At 41.8% G+C, this 17,764-nt stretch overlaps 1 protein-coding gene across 1 annotated transcript in view; it reads right to left on the reverse strand.

Moving 5' to 3' along the window:
• MKLN1 (muskelin 1) overlaps nucleotides 1–16,559 on the reverse strand; it is a 54,579-nt gene extending 38,020 nt beyond the window's left edge. Inside the window, exons 1-3 of the mRNA XM_056515756.1 lie at nucleotides 14,185–16,559; nucleotides 12,975–13,040; nucleotides 5,016–5,128 (exon numbers count right to left, since the gene is read on the reverse strand). Coding sequence (XP_056371731.1) covers nucleotides 5,016–5,128; nucleotides 12,975–13,014 — 153 coding nt within the window. The 5' untranslated portion in view covers nucleotides 13,015–13,040; nucleotides 14,185–16,559. The remainder of the gene's footprint in view (nucleotides 1–5,015; nucleotides 5,129–12,974; nucleotides 13,041–14,184) is intronic.
• Nucleotides 16,560–17,764: the final 1,205 nt, after the last annotated feature.

A 17,764-nucleotide genomic window follows, 5' to 3' on the forward strand; every position in this document is an offset into this window, starting at 1 on the left:
AACTGCTCAGCAGTGGGACATGGCACATTCACTGTATTAGATCTCAAGTCCCTAAACTTCACAATATTTGCAACAAAAAGCCCCTCAAGTCACTTGATGTGTCTTCCAAACTGTATCACCATCTGTGGAAAGAAGTCAATATTTGTGACTAGCTCAATTCCTACACTTCAAATAGCACAGGGTAAAAGCTTTACATTGATAAGCTTGTGTACAGCTGCATCACACCCAAAAAGTCAGTCAGAGGTGTCACAAACTCCTACAAAAAATGCTTCTGTGGTAATATGACACTGAAAGCTTTGGGTAAATTCATCCATGTCAACAAATGCAAAGAAATGCATGCAGAGACTGGAGAACATTTAACTGGAAATACAATAGCAGCTGAAATTCCCCCTGGCTCTCACCATTAGGAGATCTTTCTACACTTGTCAGCTTTTACTTTCAGCATCCTGGAAAAGCACTTGGTGTTCACAGCAAACTGTCATCTCACAATATACCCATTTTCTACACCATTTTGAACCTACTGAACAGGAGGCACTTGTTGACCTACACTTTCCTTCTTTGTGAGCAAAGATTTATCCTCTCAAGCAGTTAAACCACGACAAGACCTTCACTTCTACCTTTGGCAAGGAAACACTTTAACAATTTTTGAGAGAAACACAGTGTCACCTAAACCTAACCCATTTACACAATTTCCACGTCCTTCACAGAGCCGATTTGTGAGCAGGCTTTTCCTCTGAAGAAGCCAGAATGAGGATGAGTCAATGTATTTTCCAAGAAGCAGCACAGAAGGTACCAATCAGTGCAGTGACATTGCTTGAAGGGAGATTCCCCCCATCTCTTGTCTCTAGGAAGTGCTAAAACAAGGTACAGGAACACCAGAGACACACAAAATATGCCAACTATCACACTTGGTTTAGTCTCACTTATCTGATCTCCAGAGGCATCAACATCCATCAACATTCTGATGCTATTTCAAAATCCCTTGACTATCAATTTACACCAAACAAAATCTTTCCTAGACTTAAAACTGTTCTCCTGCACTGAATTTCACTAAATTACCCTTCAAAAGAGAAAGTTGCTGCTTGGAAACTAGAAACAGACATCAAAACACACACATTGAATTTCTCTATTAACTGACACTGGCCTAGAATAAAAACGTCCAAGGAATGACAAGGTCTGTTTTTTTTAAAACTATTCCCTAATCTTAAAGAGGTCTGTTGATCTACAGCCACTAAAAAACCCTGAAGACAACAGCATTTGTCAGAACATTCCACTTGATTCAGGGTAGAAACTCTTAAAGGCTCTTAAATGAAATTCATTTTGGCTGTGCCTTGTGCCAGCTGATTCACAGGGCTGTCACACACCCCAGAGACAGAAGCTGTGGGTAAGCTGGGAGGTCCTGAGCTGCTCCATGGAGCATCTCCCTGGAAGCATTCAGGCTTGAGGAGGAGGATTTGACAAGCACAGCAGGAGTCCTGCTGGATCCATACTGTGAAGGGATGGTGGGCTCTGTTCATCAGCAGTGGTGGTGTGCTCACCACCAGCTCCTCCAGACCCTGTTTTTCTTGCTGTAATGAGCAGCTGCTCCAGCAGTGCCCTGAGCATTTTGTCCAGACATACAAAACAGACATAAGGAGCGGGGGCATATCCAGGAAAGAGAACAGAGTTGGGAAGGGTCTGGAGTCCCAGGAGCAGCTGAGGGAGCTGGAAAGGGGCTCAGCCTGGAGAAAAGGAGGCTCAGGGGGGGACCTTGTGGCTCTGCACAACTCCTGACAGGAGGGGACAACTGAAGGGGTCGGGCTCTGCTCCCAGGGAACAGAGACAGGAGGAGAGGAAATGGCCTCAAGTTACACCAGGGAGGTTGAGCTTGGACATTTAGAAAAATTTCTTCACTGAAAGCATTGTCCATCCTTGGAACAGGCTGCCCAAGGCAGTGGTGGAGTCCCTGTCCCTGGAGGGACCTAAAAGCCATGTGGATGTGAGACTTGGGGACATGTTGGAGTTGATCTTAGAGGGCTTTTCCAACTTAACTACTAAATGACTCTATGAAAAAGAGCTATGGAAAACCAGCTTTGGTGGCCTAATTGTTAAAGACAAATGCAATTTCAGCTGACAAAGAGACACCTCACTGAAAAACGTTGAAAAACAGCAGTAAAAATGTTTTCTAAAATGGTCACACAGTGTATTCCTAATGCACTGCAACAGAAGCTCCCAAAAACATTACTCTGCATTATCCCTAAATAACACTGGACAGGATGCAACTTTCACCATATTTCGCTCTTATCCAAGTTTAATTATTGAGTAGCTAATTTAACCACTGTCACTGATTAATTAGAATAAAAAAGCCAGAAGCAGAACTAGCACAATACAACAAAACAAGATTATGCTCTACTGGAATCTACTCTTGAATATTCTTTAAAATTCCATGTCAACAGACATTTCCTTTTTGCAAATTGTTTGTGAGCAGTTGATGTCCCTATTAGAGAAACATCTGGAGTCTTTGTTTTTGAATTTACTTCTCAACATTTGAGATTGACCTTTTCATTTCTAAATCAGGTTTCATCCAGATCTCTTTGGGGAAAAAAAAAAAACCACAGCCCACTGCTGGTTTCCATGTACAGCAGCTGCCAGCTCACCGTACCTGTGAAGTCACCAAAACCCTGAACTACACTTCAGGAGGCCTCCTGAACACTGCTGAGCGTATCACTGAGTCATGCAGTGGTTTGGGTTGGAAGGGACCTTAAAGCCCATCTGCTGCTACCCCCTGCCATGGGCAGGGACACCTTCCACTGCTCCCAAGCCCCATCCAGCCTGGCCTTGGACACTTCCAGGAATCCAGGGGCAGCCACAGCTTCTCTGGGCACCCTGTGCCAGGGCCTCCCCACGCTCAGAGCCAAGAATTCCTTCCCAATATCCCATCTAACCCTGCCACCTCGCACTGGGAGGCAATTCCCCTTTGTCCTGGTACACCATGCTTCTCTCTCCAGTTCTCCTGAAGCCCCTTCAAGCCCTGGCAGGGGCTCTGAGCTCTCCCTGGATCCTTCTCTTCTGCAGGTGAGCACCCCCTCTCTGCCAGCCTGGCTCCAGAGCAGAAGTGCTCCAGTCCACATCACCGAGAGCTGCTGAGCTTCTCATCCACCAACACCCCAAGCCCTCCCCCTCCTTAGCGCTGCTCTTGGATCCATTCTCTGCTTGGCCTCTATCTGTCCTTGGAATTGCCCCAAACCATGTGCAGGACCTTGCACTTGGCCTTGCTGAACTCCAAGAGGCTCACAGGGGCCCCACCTCACAAGTTTGTCATGGAGAGTCCTTCCAGAATTCCCCTTCCAAAGCCAACCATGTTTCTCCACATTTGTTTCTATCAAGTACATCCGTTCTTCAAAATTCCTCACACATTCAGCAAGTCTCTACTTTTTAAAAATTCCTCTTTCTTCCTCTCCCCACTAGACCCTTTCCATCTTCCACCTGAATTTTCTGAGCTTCCATAACACTCTGCTAATATTTTTCCCTCTAAAATCCCTTTATAATCATTTCATCACATCAACTCATAACTCTTCTACTGTGTCTCCTCCACAGCACTCCTTTTGTGCATCCCTTCTCCCTCTCATCCTAGTATTATCCTGCTGGAGTCAGGCATGAGGAACCTGGAGAGAAAACATCCCAGCCAGGCCTCCTAAGCTTCAGAGAAATTCAACTGCATGTGGCGTGACCTAAGCAAGAAGGAAATTAATCCCTTAAACACCAGACTGACCCATGCTCATTTGTTCAGGAAGAAAACACAGCAGCCCCTTTTTGCCTAAGCAGTACATAAATATAACAATTTTACCTCTCCACAGCTCTGTTATGACAGAAACCAGAGTATCACATTCAGTTTTGTTATTGCCCATTTTGTAAAGGATGTTCCAATCAGTAAGTACACGACACAGAGATTTGAGGGCTACAGGAAATGCCTGTGAAATTTTATTCTTTTTTTTTTTTTTTTTAGCTCAGGCTATTTGTCCTACTTGATTACAACCTCTAAAAAAACTTTGCCATGAAAAAAATGAGAATATTAAATTGTTATTTAATCTGGTAAGGAAGCTCACAAAATTAGCCGTGACAAGAAACTGAGAAATACAAATGAGAAAGAAGATGTTTTCGTACTGTTTTCAAATAGCTGAGGAAATCAACTCCTGAATTTGTCAAACAGTGGTGGGATCTCAAGCTTTTCATACCTCCAAGAAGAAGTGGCATGAATTTTCTTCTGACAAACAAGGAATGAACTCAAAACACAATAACCACACAGAACTAGAAGATTTCACTGTACAGTGAAATGAATTACACAAGCCAAAGCTCTTGGACTTTTTTTGTCTGGTCCTATAACCCAAGCTACATTCATTTCAGGTTTAATACGTCAAATACTGAGCAAAACAGGCCAAGGAAAATGGTTCAAATGAATTCCACGAAAGCTCTCGGGGTTGTGTAGCCTTTGGCAGTAACCCCTGTCCTCTAGATTTCCATCTGGTAGTTGTCCATTTCTATTCAATTTTGACAGAAGCTAAAAAAACCAAACAATTTGTTTCTGAAGCTCAAACACCAGGATCAGGTCTGAAATGTTCATTAGCAAGTTCCTGGAACCTTTCAGTGGGAGGTGTCCCTGCCCATGGCAGCGGGGCTGGAACTGGATGATCTTTAAGGTCCCTTCCAACCCAAAACATTCTGTGATTCTGTGATAAGTCTGGTTGTTCAGCCACACACAATTCTTTAACTCGTGCTCTACTTGCTGAGCTGATTTTTTGGCCGATCATTTCTGCTTTTGAGAAACAAACCTTTCCCCTCCAGGAATCTTAACACTTCAAAGCCACCTCCAGCTCATATTTTTCCCACGTAAGCATTTCAAAAGTCTTCAGAACTTGAAGGTCTGAACTCTGTGGCTCTCACCTTATACTGCACTTCAACACAAGTACTTTAGTAGAGGCATTTTTGAGGACAACCATTGATGTATTTTTAAAAATATGGATGTTCGCAGAACTCACCTCTTTCTCAGTATCCCTGGATATACAGGTCCACTGGTTTTCCTTCACACTGTATGCCCAGAAGTCAGCCAGATCCTGAGTTCCATCCCAGCCACCAAACAAATAAACAGTTTCTATTAAAAAATAAAAAAAATTTATTTTTAAAAGAGAATGTGTTTAAACATATGTGACAATGACAAACTACCAGAAAAGAAATTCAAACTCTTTTTTTACTTAAAACACCACTCCTCTCTGAATGGAACTAGTCATCAAGACAAAAATGTGGTTTGGTTTAGTAATGGAAGATTTTAGGATTGATAGACAGCCAATTCTCAGAGTCATTTTCTATTTCTACATTTACATAAGAGGCAATCAAACCCACAGCCTTCTGATTAAAATTCCAGACAGACAAATGAACAATATTTAACATTTTGGATCCTGTGCATGTAGTCTATCAATGACATCTCAGCCTGTGCCCTATTTGGTGCAGGATTTACACATCTACAAGATTGCAGAGATACGAGCAGCAGAGTTTTTCTGTTCAGCCCGTTCCTTAGATAGAAAAATCAACTACAAAACCCTCTTCAAGGGAAATGTCTTGCATAAAATAACTTACCTGATGCCACAAAAGCCAGTGAGGAGAAGAGTCACAAATTTAAGTCAGTGTTTCAGGGCTGTCACCTCAAACTCACAACTGCTCTGTGTACATCAAGTTCTAAGGCTTTCCAGACTCACTGATAAAACCAGATGAAGCCTTTGAAGAGGGGAAGCATTTAAGAAAGAAGTTTCTGTTCTGCCATGGGGAGATAACCAAACTGCTCCCATTATAGAAACAACACTATCTGGTCTCAAATTCTAAAAATACTTCATTTTTAGACTGCATTAAAACACAACACAAAGCCAAGTCCAAGAAGAACAAGCTCCTCAAGACTTGCAGAGCTTTGAAAAACTCCTTTGAAATCCACCAACCACTTCTATTACGGAGGTAATGGCCAATTTTTAATCCAACACCAATTAAAGCACGGAGTTAGAGCACGATTATAAACTGCACTAGTCCCTGACCCTTACCTACCATCAGGATAGTGGTCATCACCATGGAAAGGTTACCCTGGTTCATTAACTTTAATTACCCTTCCTCCTGGACTCAGGGCTCCCAGTGTTCCCTGCAAAGAGCAGGTCCCTTTGTGCGCATAAATTCTCACAGCTCACAAAACCCACATTACCACAACAGCTTCATTGATAGCTGAGAAAAATAAAAGATTTGGCACCAGCTAAAAATCCTACTGGGGCCTTGCCAAAATGTCAGGCCTGCCTGGAAAGGCTTTGTTGGCTCACATGAAATTTAATAGCAAACCTGAATGACTCCGATGAAAACTCGGATTTTGGAAGTTACCTAACCCAGGCTGACAGAATTAAATGTGAGCACTGAGGGAGAAGCACGAGCACCCAGCTGGTGCTGAGCATCCCCAGAGCAACACCCTGAACACAAGTGGACATGAACTCTGTGCCAGACCCATTTTTCATTATGAAGTAAAACCGTAGCTCACAGGAAAGAAAGGCTCCATCACTGCTATCCAGACCCAATGAAAATAATTTTTTAGTTTCATGCCTTATTGCAGAAGCATATGCACATTTTAGAGGAAGGTTCCATGTTTTAAAAGGAGTATTTCTTAATGCATTAATGTGTCTATTGCTGGTAATGTCAAGTAAATATTTTTTTTATAGTTCTCCTAAAATTTGTAACTGCTTTCCCATGGTATAAAGCAAAAAAAAAAACAGTTGTCTGGTGGTTTGTGGGATTGTTCTTCTTTGGTTGGGGTTGGATTTGATTGTTTTTGTTTGGTTGGGTTTGAGTTTTCTGGGGATTTTAAGTTTTTTTTGAAGTCAAGCTTCACTCTATTTCCCAACCAGCATCACTGCTTGTATTCTAGCTGTTAGTTCAGATTTTATAGGAGAGGGTTATTTTTCACCCTGCATGCAGAGATCCAACCAGGACAGATAACAAAGGCCAATATTCAAAGAAGAGGCCACAAACCCCAAGCAGCAGCAGTGGGGCAGCTCAAGGGGAGCCCAGCAGTCCCACACCAATGTAACTCTGGTAGCACTGGGGAACTCAAGGAGGAAAGGATCCTCCCTCTGCATCCAAGAAATATGGAACCCAGCAAAATTGATGCTGCCTTATTAATGCAAGTCTCTATTCAGCTTTAGGGGCAGAGCAGGAGAATTTTTCAAACCTAGCTGCAAGGCAACAAGAAAAAAAACATGAAAGCAATTATATTTACCCAAAGCTTTTCTACGTTTAGGAAGTCAAATTTCTCCTCCAGCATCCTCAGCTTATTTCCTCTACATTTATTTCTGAATACAAATTCAACACTTTGAATTAAATATGTTCTGTGAGTATTTCTAAACTGCTTGCTCAGTCAAAAATTTTTCTGTAATGTCTGAGTTCTTTTCTTCCCTTACTCTCTAGATGATTAAAAGGTGCCAGAGAAGTCCTCAAATTAGAGGACGTATATTCCCAACAATCAACATATTTCCTGTCTACCTCTTCATAATTTCTCTTTCTCAGAAGAGTAGCAAAGCAGCCTTTTCCAACCCATTATATTTCAAAATTCCTGGGATGTTTTCAGTCCAGGTCCACACACATTCTTAAGGACAGTCCTCTTAACTCCTGTTAACTCCATTTTCTCCACGTGGTGAAATCCTTGGTGGGATTCTGGAGGTCTTCCTCAGTGAACACATTCCAGTCCTGGTGACATATTTAACTACATTATTTGGTCAAGTAGTATTTCCATGTCTCTACTAGAACAGTTCTCCACAGAATATAAAACAATTGTGAATCTACAGCACTTTTGCAAGGTCCATCAATCATCCCCCAAACCCCCCACAGGAGGGCTAACTTCAGCAGAGACCACGTTGCCAACAGGGAATTATTCTGTAATATGCCTGAGCATCTCCAAGGATGGAGATGCTCAGACTGGATCCCTGCTTCAATGACTGATTAACTTCATTACAATTTCTTCCCCCTGTTATCTAACAGGATTTTCCCTTCCTGTCCTTTATCCTGCCCCTCTGCACCCCTCAAAATGAGCCTGGCTATCTCCATGCTCTCACCAGTAGCTGAAGACAGCTCTAGGATCCTCCCATGAACTTTTTTCCTACCAGATGAACAAAACCAGCTCCCTGAGCTCTCCTCACACACCACATGCTCCAGCCCTGACTACCTTGATCAGTTCAGTTTGACACAATCCTTATTGTCCCAGAAAGCCCAAACCAGCACAGCACTCCAGAAGTGTCCCTGAGTACCCAAAAGAGGAACATCACCCTCCCCTCCCCCTGCTGGCCATGCTTGTACTGGTACAGTCCAGCAGGAGAGGCTGGCCATCAATGCCACAAGGATGTTGCTGACACACATCCCACTTCCAGTGCCTTGCAAATCCTTCCATGCAGTCAGTCCCCAGCCTGTCCTCCTGCACAGATGTCACATCCCAGGGGCAGGATCAGAACCTTGCAATGCTCTCCTGCAGCCCCTCAGAGTCCCCTGGACTCATGGCCCTATTTCCCAGTTCATCAGCCACCGCCCCCCCAGCACACTTGCTGGGACTGTACTGGAGCACCACTGTCCCTAAAACTATGAAGGATTCCTCTCAGAAATAAAAAAAAAACAAAAACCAAGGTGTAAGATCTCTCAAAAGCTTTCTACAAAAGAATGTCACTTTCCCAAGTAGCACCCACACCTTTAGTTACATGCCAGCAATGCTGCCCACTTTGCAAGGAGCATTTAAGAGCACAAATATAAAACCAGCTTTAAAACTTCCTGCAGTATCACATCCTTTGGTTTCTGAGCCACAGTTCAGCTGGATGCAAGTTAGCTGAATACAAGGGTTTTTTTTAAGGATAGGCATACAGTCTCAAATGTGAAAGCCCCAAGAAGTTGAGTAACCTCCAGGATTCAGCAGCTGTTTGTGTTTCAGAGCTTAGAAGCCATCTGTGTTTTGTTTCTGAGATCCCTTCATCCTGTACACAAGTCTTGTCTTTAAATATCTTATGGATAGCAGTGTTTTCCTCAGGCAAAACAGCATCCTTCATGTCTGCTGCTCTCTCTTCATCTTTTTCATCTTTCCATGCTGCTTTTGAACCTGCCTTGTCATTTCTGCTGTGCTGCCCACGTACACAACGGGCACGCTGGGCCCAGTGCTCTGAATCTCCCTCTGTTCCCAACCTGCAGATTTGTCCTCATTTATCTAATGGAGGGAAGCAAACAGAATTCCTTCGGACGAAAGGAAAAGCAAGACCAAAGCTACACAGCAGTTGCACTTCAGTGAGAGAACAGAGGTATCACATCAATAAAGACCATTTCACTAATGCTTTCCCTCAAAAAAATGTTTCACTTGCCAAAGAAAAGAGAAATGGAGACAGAAGGAAAATCATCCTGGTTGCCTTGCTGTTATTTCCAAAGCAGGCTCATGGGAAAACTTCCACATTTAAGAAAGCCTGATTTAACACCAAATATCTTTTTTTTAACAGAATAATTTCTACATGGTCCATATTTTTATTGTTACCAAAACAATTACATGGCTTATGGACTGCACTGTCATTCACTGTGTCTGCCCTGTAAGAGTAGAAGAGATAATTCCACCTTGCTTATGGAATTACAAACCACATCTCCAAAACACAATACACATACTGTTTGTAAGTACCAACATTACTCCTTAAAACTTGCTTTTGGCAATTCACTTACCCATTCCCTCTTTCTTCCAGAATAAGCACTGGAATTTTGAAACATGTGGCATATCTGACCCATAAGGAGGCCAGGGAGGGCAGACTCCAAGAGCTGTTAATGAGGAACCAGTGCCAGATGCTGACACTCTCATCCAAAACTGCATTAGGGCTCAATTCCCTGGGAACACAGTTCTGCAGATGAACCTGTGTGTTACTGCCCCAGTATTTCCCCAGGGCCCACACAAACAGCTTCTCATGTCTGACATGCAGCACACAACACCGTGTTCTTGTGTAGTTCTGGGGCTGTATGGGGGATAATTTTGTTTTAATCCATGTACCTGGTTGCAACTACTCAAATACTTCCCCTTCCTTGTAAAACAGTAGAGAGAACTCCAGGCCTCCCACGCAGAGAGCTGCATGAGAAATGCACCTTGCAGGGAAAAGCAGGAATAACAGGAGCTCTCTGTTTTCATTTGCAGTCTAAAGCTTTAATGTACCTAACAGTGGTTTCAACTGTAACTGAGAATTTCTCTTAGTTTGTGTTTCTGTACATGTATACCAAATCCTAATTCTACCATCCGGAGTCATTCCAGTCTGAGTGTTAACATGATTAAAATGATGGAGGATACTGTAGGAATCACTAACTTCCCATTTTTAATTACTCTTCTTTTTTATATAGGAAAACATCAGGCTGCATCCTCAGGCCTGCATCCCACAATGCCTACAGTTCCATTAAAAACTGCTTTAAGAGTTTTCCAAAGAAACACCAACACTACACTTAGCTGTGGCAGGTATTAAGAACAGGAGTATCAGATGGAAATGAGCTCCAGCACAAGTTACTGGCTGCCAGATGCTAAATTCTCTTTCAGTTACTTTCAGCCTATTCTAAGTGAAAGATAAACCATGCTAAAAGGCACGTTAGACCAAGTTAATCTATGTTCTAACTAAAACTGACTTAAAAAGTCTCCGTGACTCCATGCACTAGCAGCAACTTAAGGTCTAGTTCAGCTACTCACCAACCCATATCCTCTGTCTTAAAATCAGCACATGCATCTACCAGGCTCAGTACTATTAAATTAGAATTATTTTTCTAGTCAGTAATAAGTGGCTAAAAACTCCTTGAGATTAATCAAAATGTCAAACCATCGATAGCTCATTTATAGCTACAGCAGGTTGGGCCATCAGAGACAAAAATTTGCTTCCAACACGTAATTCTATGTGATATGAAACTTCAGAATCTCTTTGTGAGTATGATTTTGCTGTTTCACTTCACTTCCAAAAGATTCAAATTAAATACTGATTTTTGAGAAGGAATGCAAACTGAGACAATTTTTCTTCAGCTGCCAAAGTCTTCTGAAAAAAAACCCACTCAGCAAGTGTGTGAGAGGGAGGATATCTTTGAAGGGAAGAGTACACCACTGCTCCCTTCTGCATTAACACTGGATCTGTCCAAGGTTAGCCAGGGAGCTTTCCAGCTCCAGTCTGTAAAATGCATCTTGACATAACTGGCTGAATTCCCACCAGCTCATTAAACTCCACCTATATTCAAAAGGAAAACTCCAGCAATCAGCAATGGGAAACAGCCCCAAGAACTTCCCCTGGCCTGTCATGACCCAAATTAAATGGCAAAACTGATCATCTCAAAAACATTTCAGTTTTTACAAGCCTCAGTGGACCTGGATGCAAAACTGAGAGCTACTTCCCAAAGAGGCCACAGGGAAACTTTGGGAAGGTATCCCACCACCCTGTAAGTAGTGCTACAGCAAGAAAGGATCACCATGAGAGGGAGGGAGATCCAGGACTCCATCTCTGTGGGTACTGTCCAGCCACTTTTGTGCAAGTAAAAATAATAATATAAATAAATTGCATATATTTGATACGTTATAAATAATACAGATAATATATATATGAAATACACTTATACATCCAAAGTACATATAATACATATGAAATATATCAAGAAATATTAAAAAATACAAGGATAAGTTTCACTGCCTTGTTAAAGCAGAATGAAACTGAAATCAAAGGCAGAGCTGACAACCTTACTGGAACTTAAGACAAGCAAGAGGAATGGAAAGGAAGGCTCACACTACCATGATTTTATTTTCAGGAGGTGTGCAGGACTAACATTTCCAAGCTGGCAAGGATCATGTTTCTTCCACGCTCTTGTGAAACACTCACTACTAATTCCTGAGGCCACTAGGGAGCGTTCCCAGCCTCTGCATAGGCAAACAGCAGCAAATCCTCCAGCAGAGTTTTGTTCTAATCAATCTCAAACCTCTCCCACCAAATGAAAGTTTACTCTCCTACACCAAATAACTCGAGTGCTTCCTCCAGAGCAGTAACTACTCTGAGCAAAAGCCAGAGGCTGCAGCTACTGCTGGATTTTTGCTTGATCACTATGACTTAGCAAATAACTCTGGAAGGTCCTATCCTGTCACATGCTCTGTCCCTGTCCTGTGACCACAACAGATACGGCCATGGGCATTTTTCTGCCAACTCCTTCAATGCCACCCTATATTCCTGTCCAATACCCACACCCTGATCTTGTTTCTCCCTTCCCAAGAACAATCCTTTCACTCACACAGCAAAGACTCAGGCAGATGCTTTCCTTATTTTAGTAAGGACTGACGTAGCACAGAAATCTGATTAAATAACAGACAAAGATTGAGAAAATTATGCAGAACAACAATCACTGGAACTGCTCCTGATACACCACCCCACTTTCTTTTCTCTGCAGGTTTTCTGAAACAGAGGCTGAGCCATTCTTTAAACTGCTACAGGAAACATTTTTGCAAAAGATGCCTAAAGAATTATATTTAGCAGGAGTTTCTTGCACACTATGGGAATTAGGAGCCACTCCAACCAAAATACAAGGAATGTTTCAACACGTCAGATCTATTGCTTGAGCACAGCCTGCAGCAGATAAGGGAAATTATTACCCCTAATTTCTCTTCTCTTGTTTGAACTCCTGCTCTAAGATGGTAGGAGGAACAAAAAATTAAAACCAATTGTTCTTGTTTTCTTAGTTAAGACAACAGCTACAGCATAACACAGAATTATGAGGAAAGGAGGGGAAAGGCAGCTGGAATATAGATCCAGAGAGGAAGCAGAGCATTTAATCCAACTAGCAGAAAGTGCAATTTCTTTTCCTCAAAACCTGAAGCTAACACAGTGTCCAAAGAAAAACAGATTTGCATATTAATGTGGAAAATAACTAATTAGATAATTTAGTTAAGAAATGTAACAACTACTCACCTGTCTGCACATCTATAACCATCTGATGGCCACCTCTCATCCCTGGCCGACTGTCTTCCCCGTCACCTTCAGAAAAAGAGGGAAGGGAGAGTTTTCCATTTTAAGAACTTGAAACCAAAGAAAGATACAGCCTCAACATGGAAGCAGAGGGACTGAGTAACTCACCCTTCTTTAAACACTACCCCGTCACTTTTTCCAGGTAATATTTGTTTGTGCATTATAAAACTGTACAAAGTTTTATACTAAATTATCTGGTGACTGACAGTACAGAGAGAAGAAGTGAATACTGCAACTCCCAGTGTCTTGGAAAGGAGCTCCAACATTCCTGATGCACTCAGTGTACACAAAAGAGCTCTGAGCTGTCCTTGCAGCTCTTCAGCAGGGAGAACAGAGCCACCCTTTGGCTGCTCTTCCATCCCTCCCCACCTGAGAGCTGCCTGAGGGCTGAGCTGTGAGAACAGATAATCAAATGACAAGGAAATTAACCCCTGGGATGGGAGCAGGAGGGGATGCAGACAAAGCACAGCCAGCTTTGCATCAGCTATTCTCATGTATAAGGGAATTCCAACTATTCAACTAAAGCAGCTTTCCAACCACTTTATGTATCTTAAGCATTCAGAACAGGTGACACAGATAACCACTCCCAAGGGGCTTGGGGACAGTGCTCCACATTTGGCAATTGTAACCTTGGATCCTATATTTGCTCTATGACAGTGATTTTTGTACTCTGCAGTTAAGGATGCTGCTATAAGTCTCCTCTCAAGGCAAGCAGGAATGGAAAAGATTCTGCAGTTTGTATTTACTGTGTAACAGATCAAGACTTCCAAAGATCCACTTCATTTAAAATACTCCCTGTTAAAATAATGTTATTTATTTGCCACTCTTCACTTTAAGTTCAAGTTACAACAATTCCATGTGCTAAATCAAGTAACAGAGATAACTGTTCTCATGTTTAACCAATATTCTGGGATTTGTTACTAAACTGAGGATCTATCTTCAAAGTTACCACTTGTATTTCTTCAGTGTTCTTTACTCAATCAGACAGCAGGCTGAATTTCATTGAATCTGCAGACAAATGCAACTTTTTCAAAGAAATCATTCCCTAGAACTCTCCTAGGAGACTTTCTTGCATCATTTTCTTGCTCCATATTCTCAGAGGAACAAGACAGAACTGGCAGTACATGAGTTCTATCTTAAGAAATGTCCTTACCTTTGGTGCTTTTGGGGATAATCTGCCCCCAGCGAGGTTTGTACTCTTGCTGACTGATATACTGATTGAACAAGCCATCTGCAAAACAAAAATTTTACTGGATAAAACATTTATCCTTCCATTATAGCAAAACCACTTTTAATGTGGGTAACTTCAGTCTAACTCAATCCAGTATGCCACTCCAAAGCCTCCATTTTCAGGGAGTTCTCCATTATGTGTCAGTTAGTTTGTTAAACTTTTGTTAGTTTGTTAAACTTTTGTTAGTTTGTTAATGAACTAAATGTGCAAGCACTAAAATAAAAAGAATACTTGCTACTAGATCAATCAGGAATTATACAGTTTGCCTGCCAGGTTGTGCCAAGTGTCTATAAATCTCCAGTGTGGTGTATTTAATTAAGAATAGAATCCCTCCCCCTTATTTAAGCAAAATGAAAGTTGCCAGTGCATATAAAATTCAACCATTTTAGTGCATGTTAAGTTAAAACTAGGTCAGACAGCATCTCTGGAGCTTCATCTGAGAAGAGAAGGGAAGCAGAGCAGATTGCTTAAATGCTGTGATATGGGACAACCAAGCACTGGATGAAAAAAAAAAAAACAAAAAAACAAAAAAACAATAGTTTACATTTTTTCAGAGAGTTAAGGAAGGAGAGCAATAGAGAAGGCATTAGATCCCAGGCCAGATGTGCCAAGTGCAGCATTTCTGTAAGCAGCACCAGCTCTAGCACTTTATCCACACTCCCCCGGTGCCTTCCACCTCTTCAGCACCCAGAGGCCAGTTCCTAATCCTGTTCAGATGTTATCAGTCTATCACATAAACACCAATTTTCTGTAAAGGAGATTTGTAACATTAACACTCCCTGGGAATTCTCTCCAGACTGGGAAGGGTTTGGCATGTGGGGAACTTGTTGCTGTTGTTCTTCAAACATCTCCTCTAAAACACTTACTTCACCTTCTGTACCACAACAAACTATGAGAGCACCTGAGCACTGTTTGCCTGGCTACATCCCACCCATCACCCACCACCTCAACACACAAGCTCTTCCTGAAAAATGTTTCTGCTGTATTAATGTATTAATGCATTACCTGGAAAAAAAATAATAGGAATTTAATAGATGATGAACGCCTCTACTTATTTATACAAAAGCCCTTTGTAGGTATACAAGCAAAAAAGAATGATCCTTACTGAACACATCCCTGTTTATTTAGGAAAAGGCAAAAATCTTTGTTAAGCACGACACAACGCTCAGAGAAAATTTTAAAGTGTTTCCTGGCATCCTGTAATTTGTCGTGACTGAAATCCAGGTTTTAATTAAAACCCAAGCCAGCAAGTATTTCCTGGGAGAAGATGAATGCTCTATTTAGAGACCATCTAACAGGAAAACAAGGGCACTCAAGAGCTCCTGAAAGGTGATGAGTTTGGTCTGAAAATATGAAACTTCCATAAACTCAGCTGTGCAAGTTTTTCCAAATAAATACTCTGAAAACAGGGCAGATTTTACTTTCACCTCAGCGCCAAAAGCAGCAGCTCTCCCTCCCATTAGGTAATCGAGGAAAGCCAGAAGTTTGCTCAACGTATGTAGAAAGAAAAGTGGTTTATTTTGGGTTTAATAGCAGGGTTCTTAACTCCCACTTCTTCAGCATTTATGAAGTTGGGACAACACACTAGAGGCTTGAAGCTTGAGATCTCATAAATTCTGATTCAGAAAAGCCAGGCCTAATAGAACAAATGCATGTGCTGTAAGAAATCCCACAATGACTCAGCCACAAACCCAGACAGAAATTCAGCTTTTTGGTTATCATTACAGCCTTGGGTCTGCAAGAGAGAAACCAAAACCGTATTTATCCCGATGGCAGCCAATAGATAATTGGACATAAATAGCTCAAAAGGATGAATTACACCACATAGGATCTGAAAGGGTGATTTAACCTCTCTCCCATGCTCTACACCCACAGGCTGCACTTGTCAAGATAAGACACTTCTCCCCTACTGTGCCTTCAGCCTCTTTTAATAATGCTTCTTGTCTTCCATGGGACATTGGTTTGGAAATACTCCAGCTTGCTTCCCAGAAATGTTTCCTTCTGCTGGAAGCAGTTCCACATTCACTCTACTTGCATTGCAAACCAGCAGCAGCTTGTTTTGGAAGCTGAATCACCACCTGTCTGACACCACCAGGGAAAAAAAAGGAGGATTTCTAGGTGGATTCTGTACCCAACACCAGACCTACGCCAGCGCACTCCTTATGTTCCTTGTCAGGAGAGCGCTGCTGACCAAAAGGTCTCCAAAGCTCCTGTGAGACACTGAGGATCACATCTAGGCCTGCTCAGGTCTGTCAGCTGCTCCCAATGAATCAGGAGTTTAAAATAAATCTCAAGGCTGTTGTAAAAAAAAAAAAAAAAAAAAAAAAAAAAGAAACAAAAAAAAAAAGCGCTGAGTGGAAGTTTTTAGATGAAGTGTTTTCTTTCGCTCCAGAGACCTCTCACTTCAATGTCCATGTTTACTAAAATTACAGCCAAAAAAACAACTTTGTACTATTTTCAAGCCCTTTGCAGCAAGTCATGACGCATTTTGGATGTAACAACACGAAGTTCACCATGATTAAAGCTCTGTAAATTCTGCCTCCCTGATAATCCAAGCCTTTATTTTGCCAGCCAATTGCAGGTTACCCAGAAAGGATTAGGACAAACATTGTGGACAAAAATATTTAATTTGTTGAAGTTTGGGGGTTTTTAGACAACACACATCTCCAGGTAGGGTTGCTGACATCTATTCACTTCACTGCCAATGGCTCAAAAACATTCAGAATTACATTTAGCCCATAACTTTTAAGAGCTGGAATTTGAGGTTTTAAGATTTTTCTCAAACCAAAGAAAAGTAGCAAAAATACCTTAACAGTTTGAGGCTTTTTGAGTCACAAACTACCTTCTAAAGAAAACCTGAAGGAGAGAAAGGTTCTACCAGATAAAAACCCAGTCATTATTTGACAATTTCCTCAAGACTTGGGAGAAAAAAGGAAACATACAATTTTTTTTCCAGCCTCAGAGCTGTAATACTTTCTCCCACTTTGTTCTTCATAAAAATGAAACAAGGTTTGTTCTCAAATCCACGTAAGTTATCCTTGTTCTACACAAACCCTACCATTTACTTCCCAGAGGCTTTGGATCCCCAGCCAGCCTCTTCCCTCCATATATCCCAGTATACAGAGCAGCTTTCTCAGAACCAAATCCAAACAATATTAGATGGCAAAATTCAGGTATACGTGTCTGTCTAGAGCTTCCAGGGAAATACAATTGTTCCTGTGCATCCTGTTCCTGTGAATCATGAGTTTCTGGGAGACACTGGAGCCTGCAGGCTGCACATCAAAACTTCTTGTTTGTCACACAGGACTGACTTGTCACCAGATAAACACATGTCATATACTGACACCCGCGGTGCCAGAAGGAACACCTCAGTCCCTGGAATACTAATAGAAAACAAGCAGTTCTTCCACCCATTCCAAGCAGCTTTCCATGTCTACAGGAGCTGCAAGTGGCTCAACCAAGCAATTTGCACTCCACATACTCTCTGTAGGAATATTAAGCA

The sequence above is a fragment of the Oenanthe melanoleuca genome, unplaced genomic scaffold (assembly GCF_029582105.1).
Source record: "Oenanthe melanoleuca isolate GR-GAL-2019-014 unplaced genomic scaffold, OMel1.0 S059, whole genome shotgun sequence".
Taxonomy (NCBI): Eukaryota; Metazoa; Chordata; class Aves; order Passeriformes; family Muscicapidae; genus Oenanthe; species Oenanthe melanoleuca.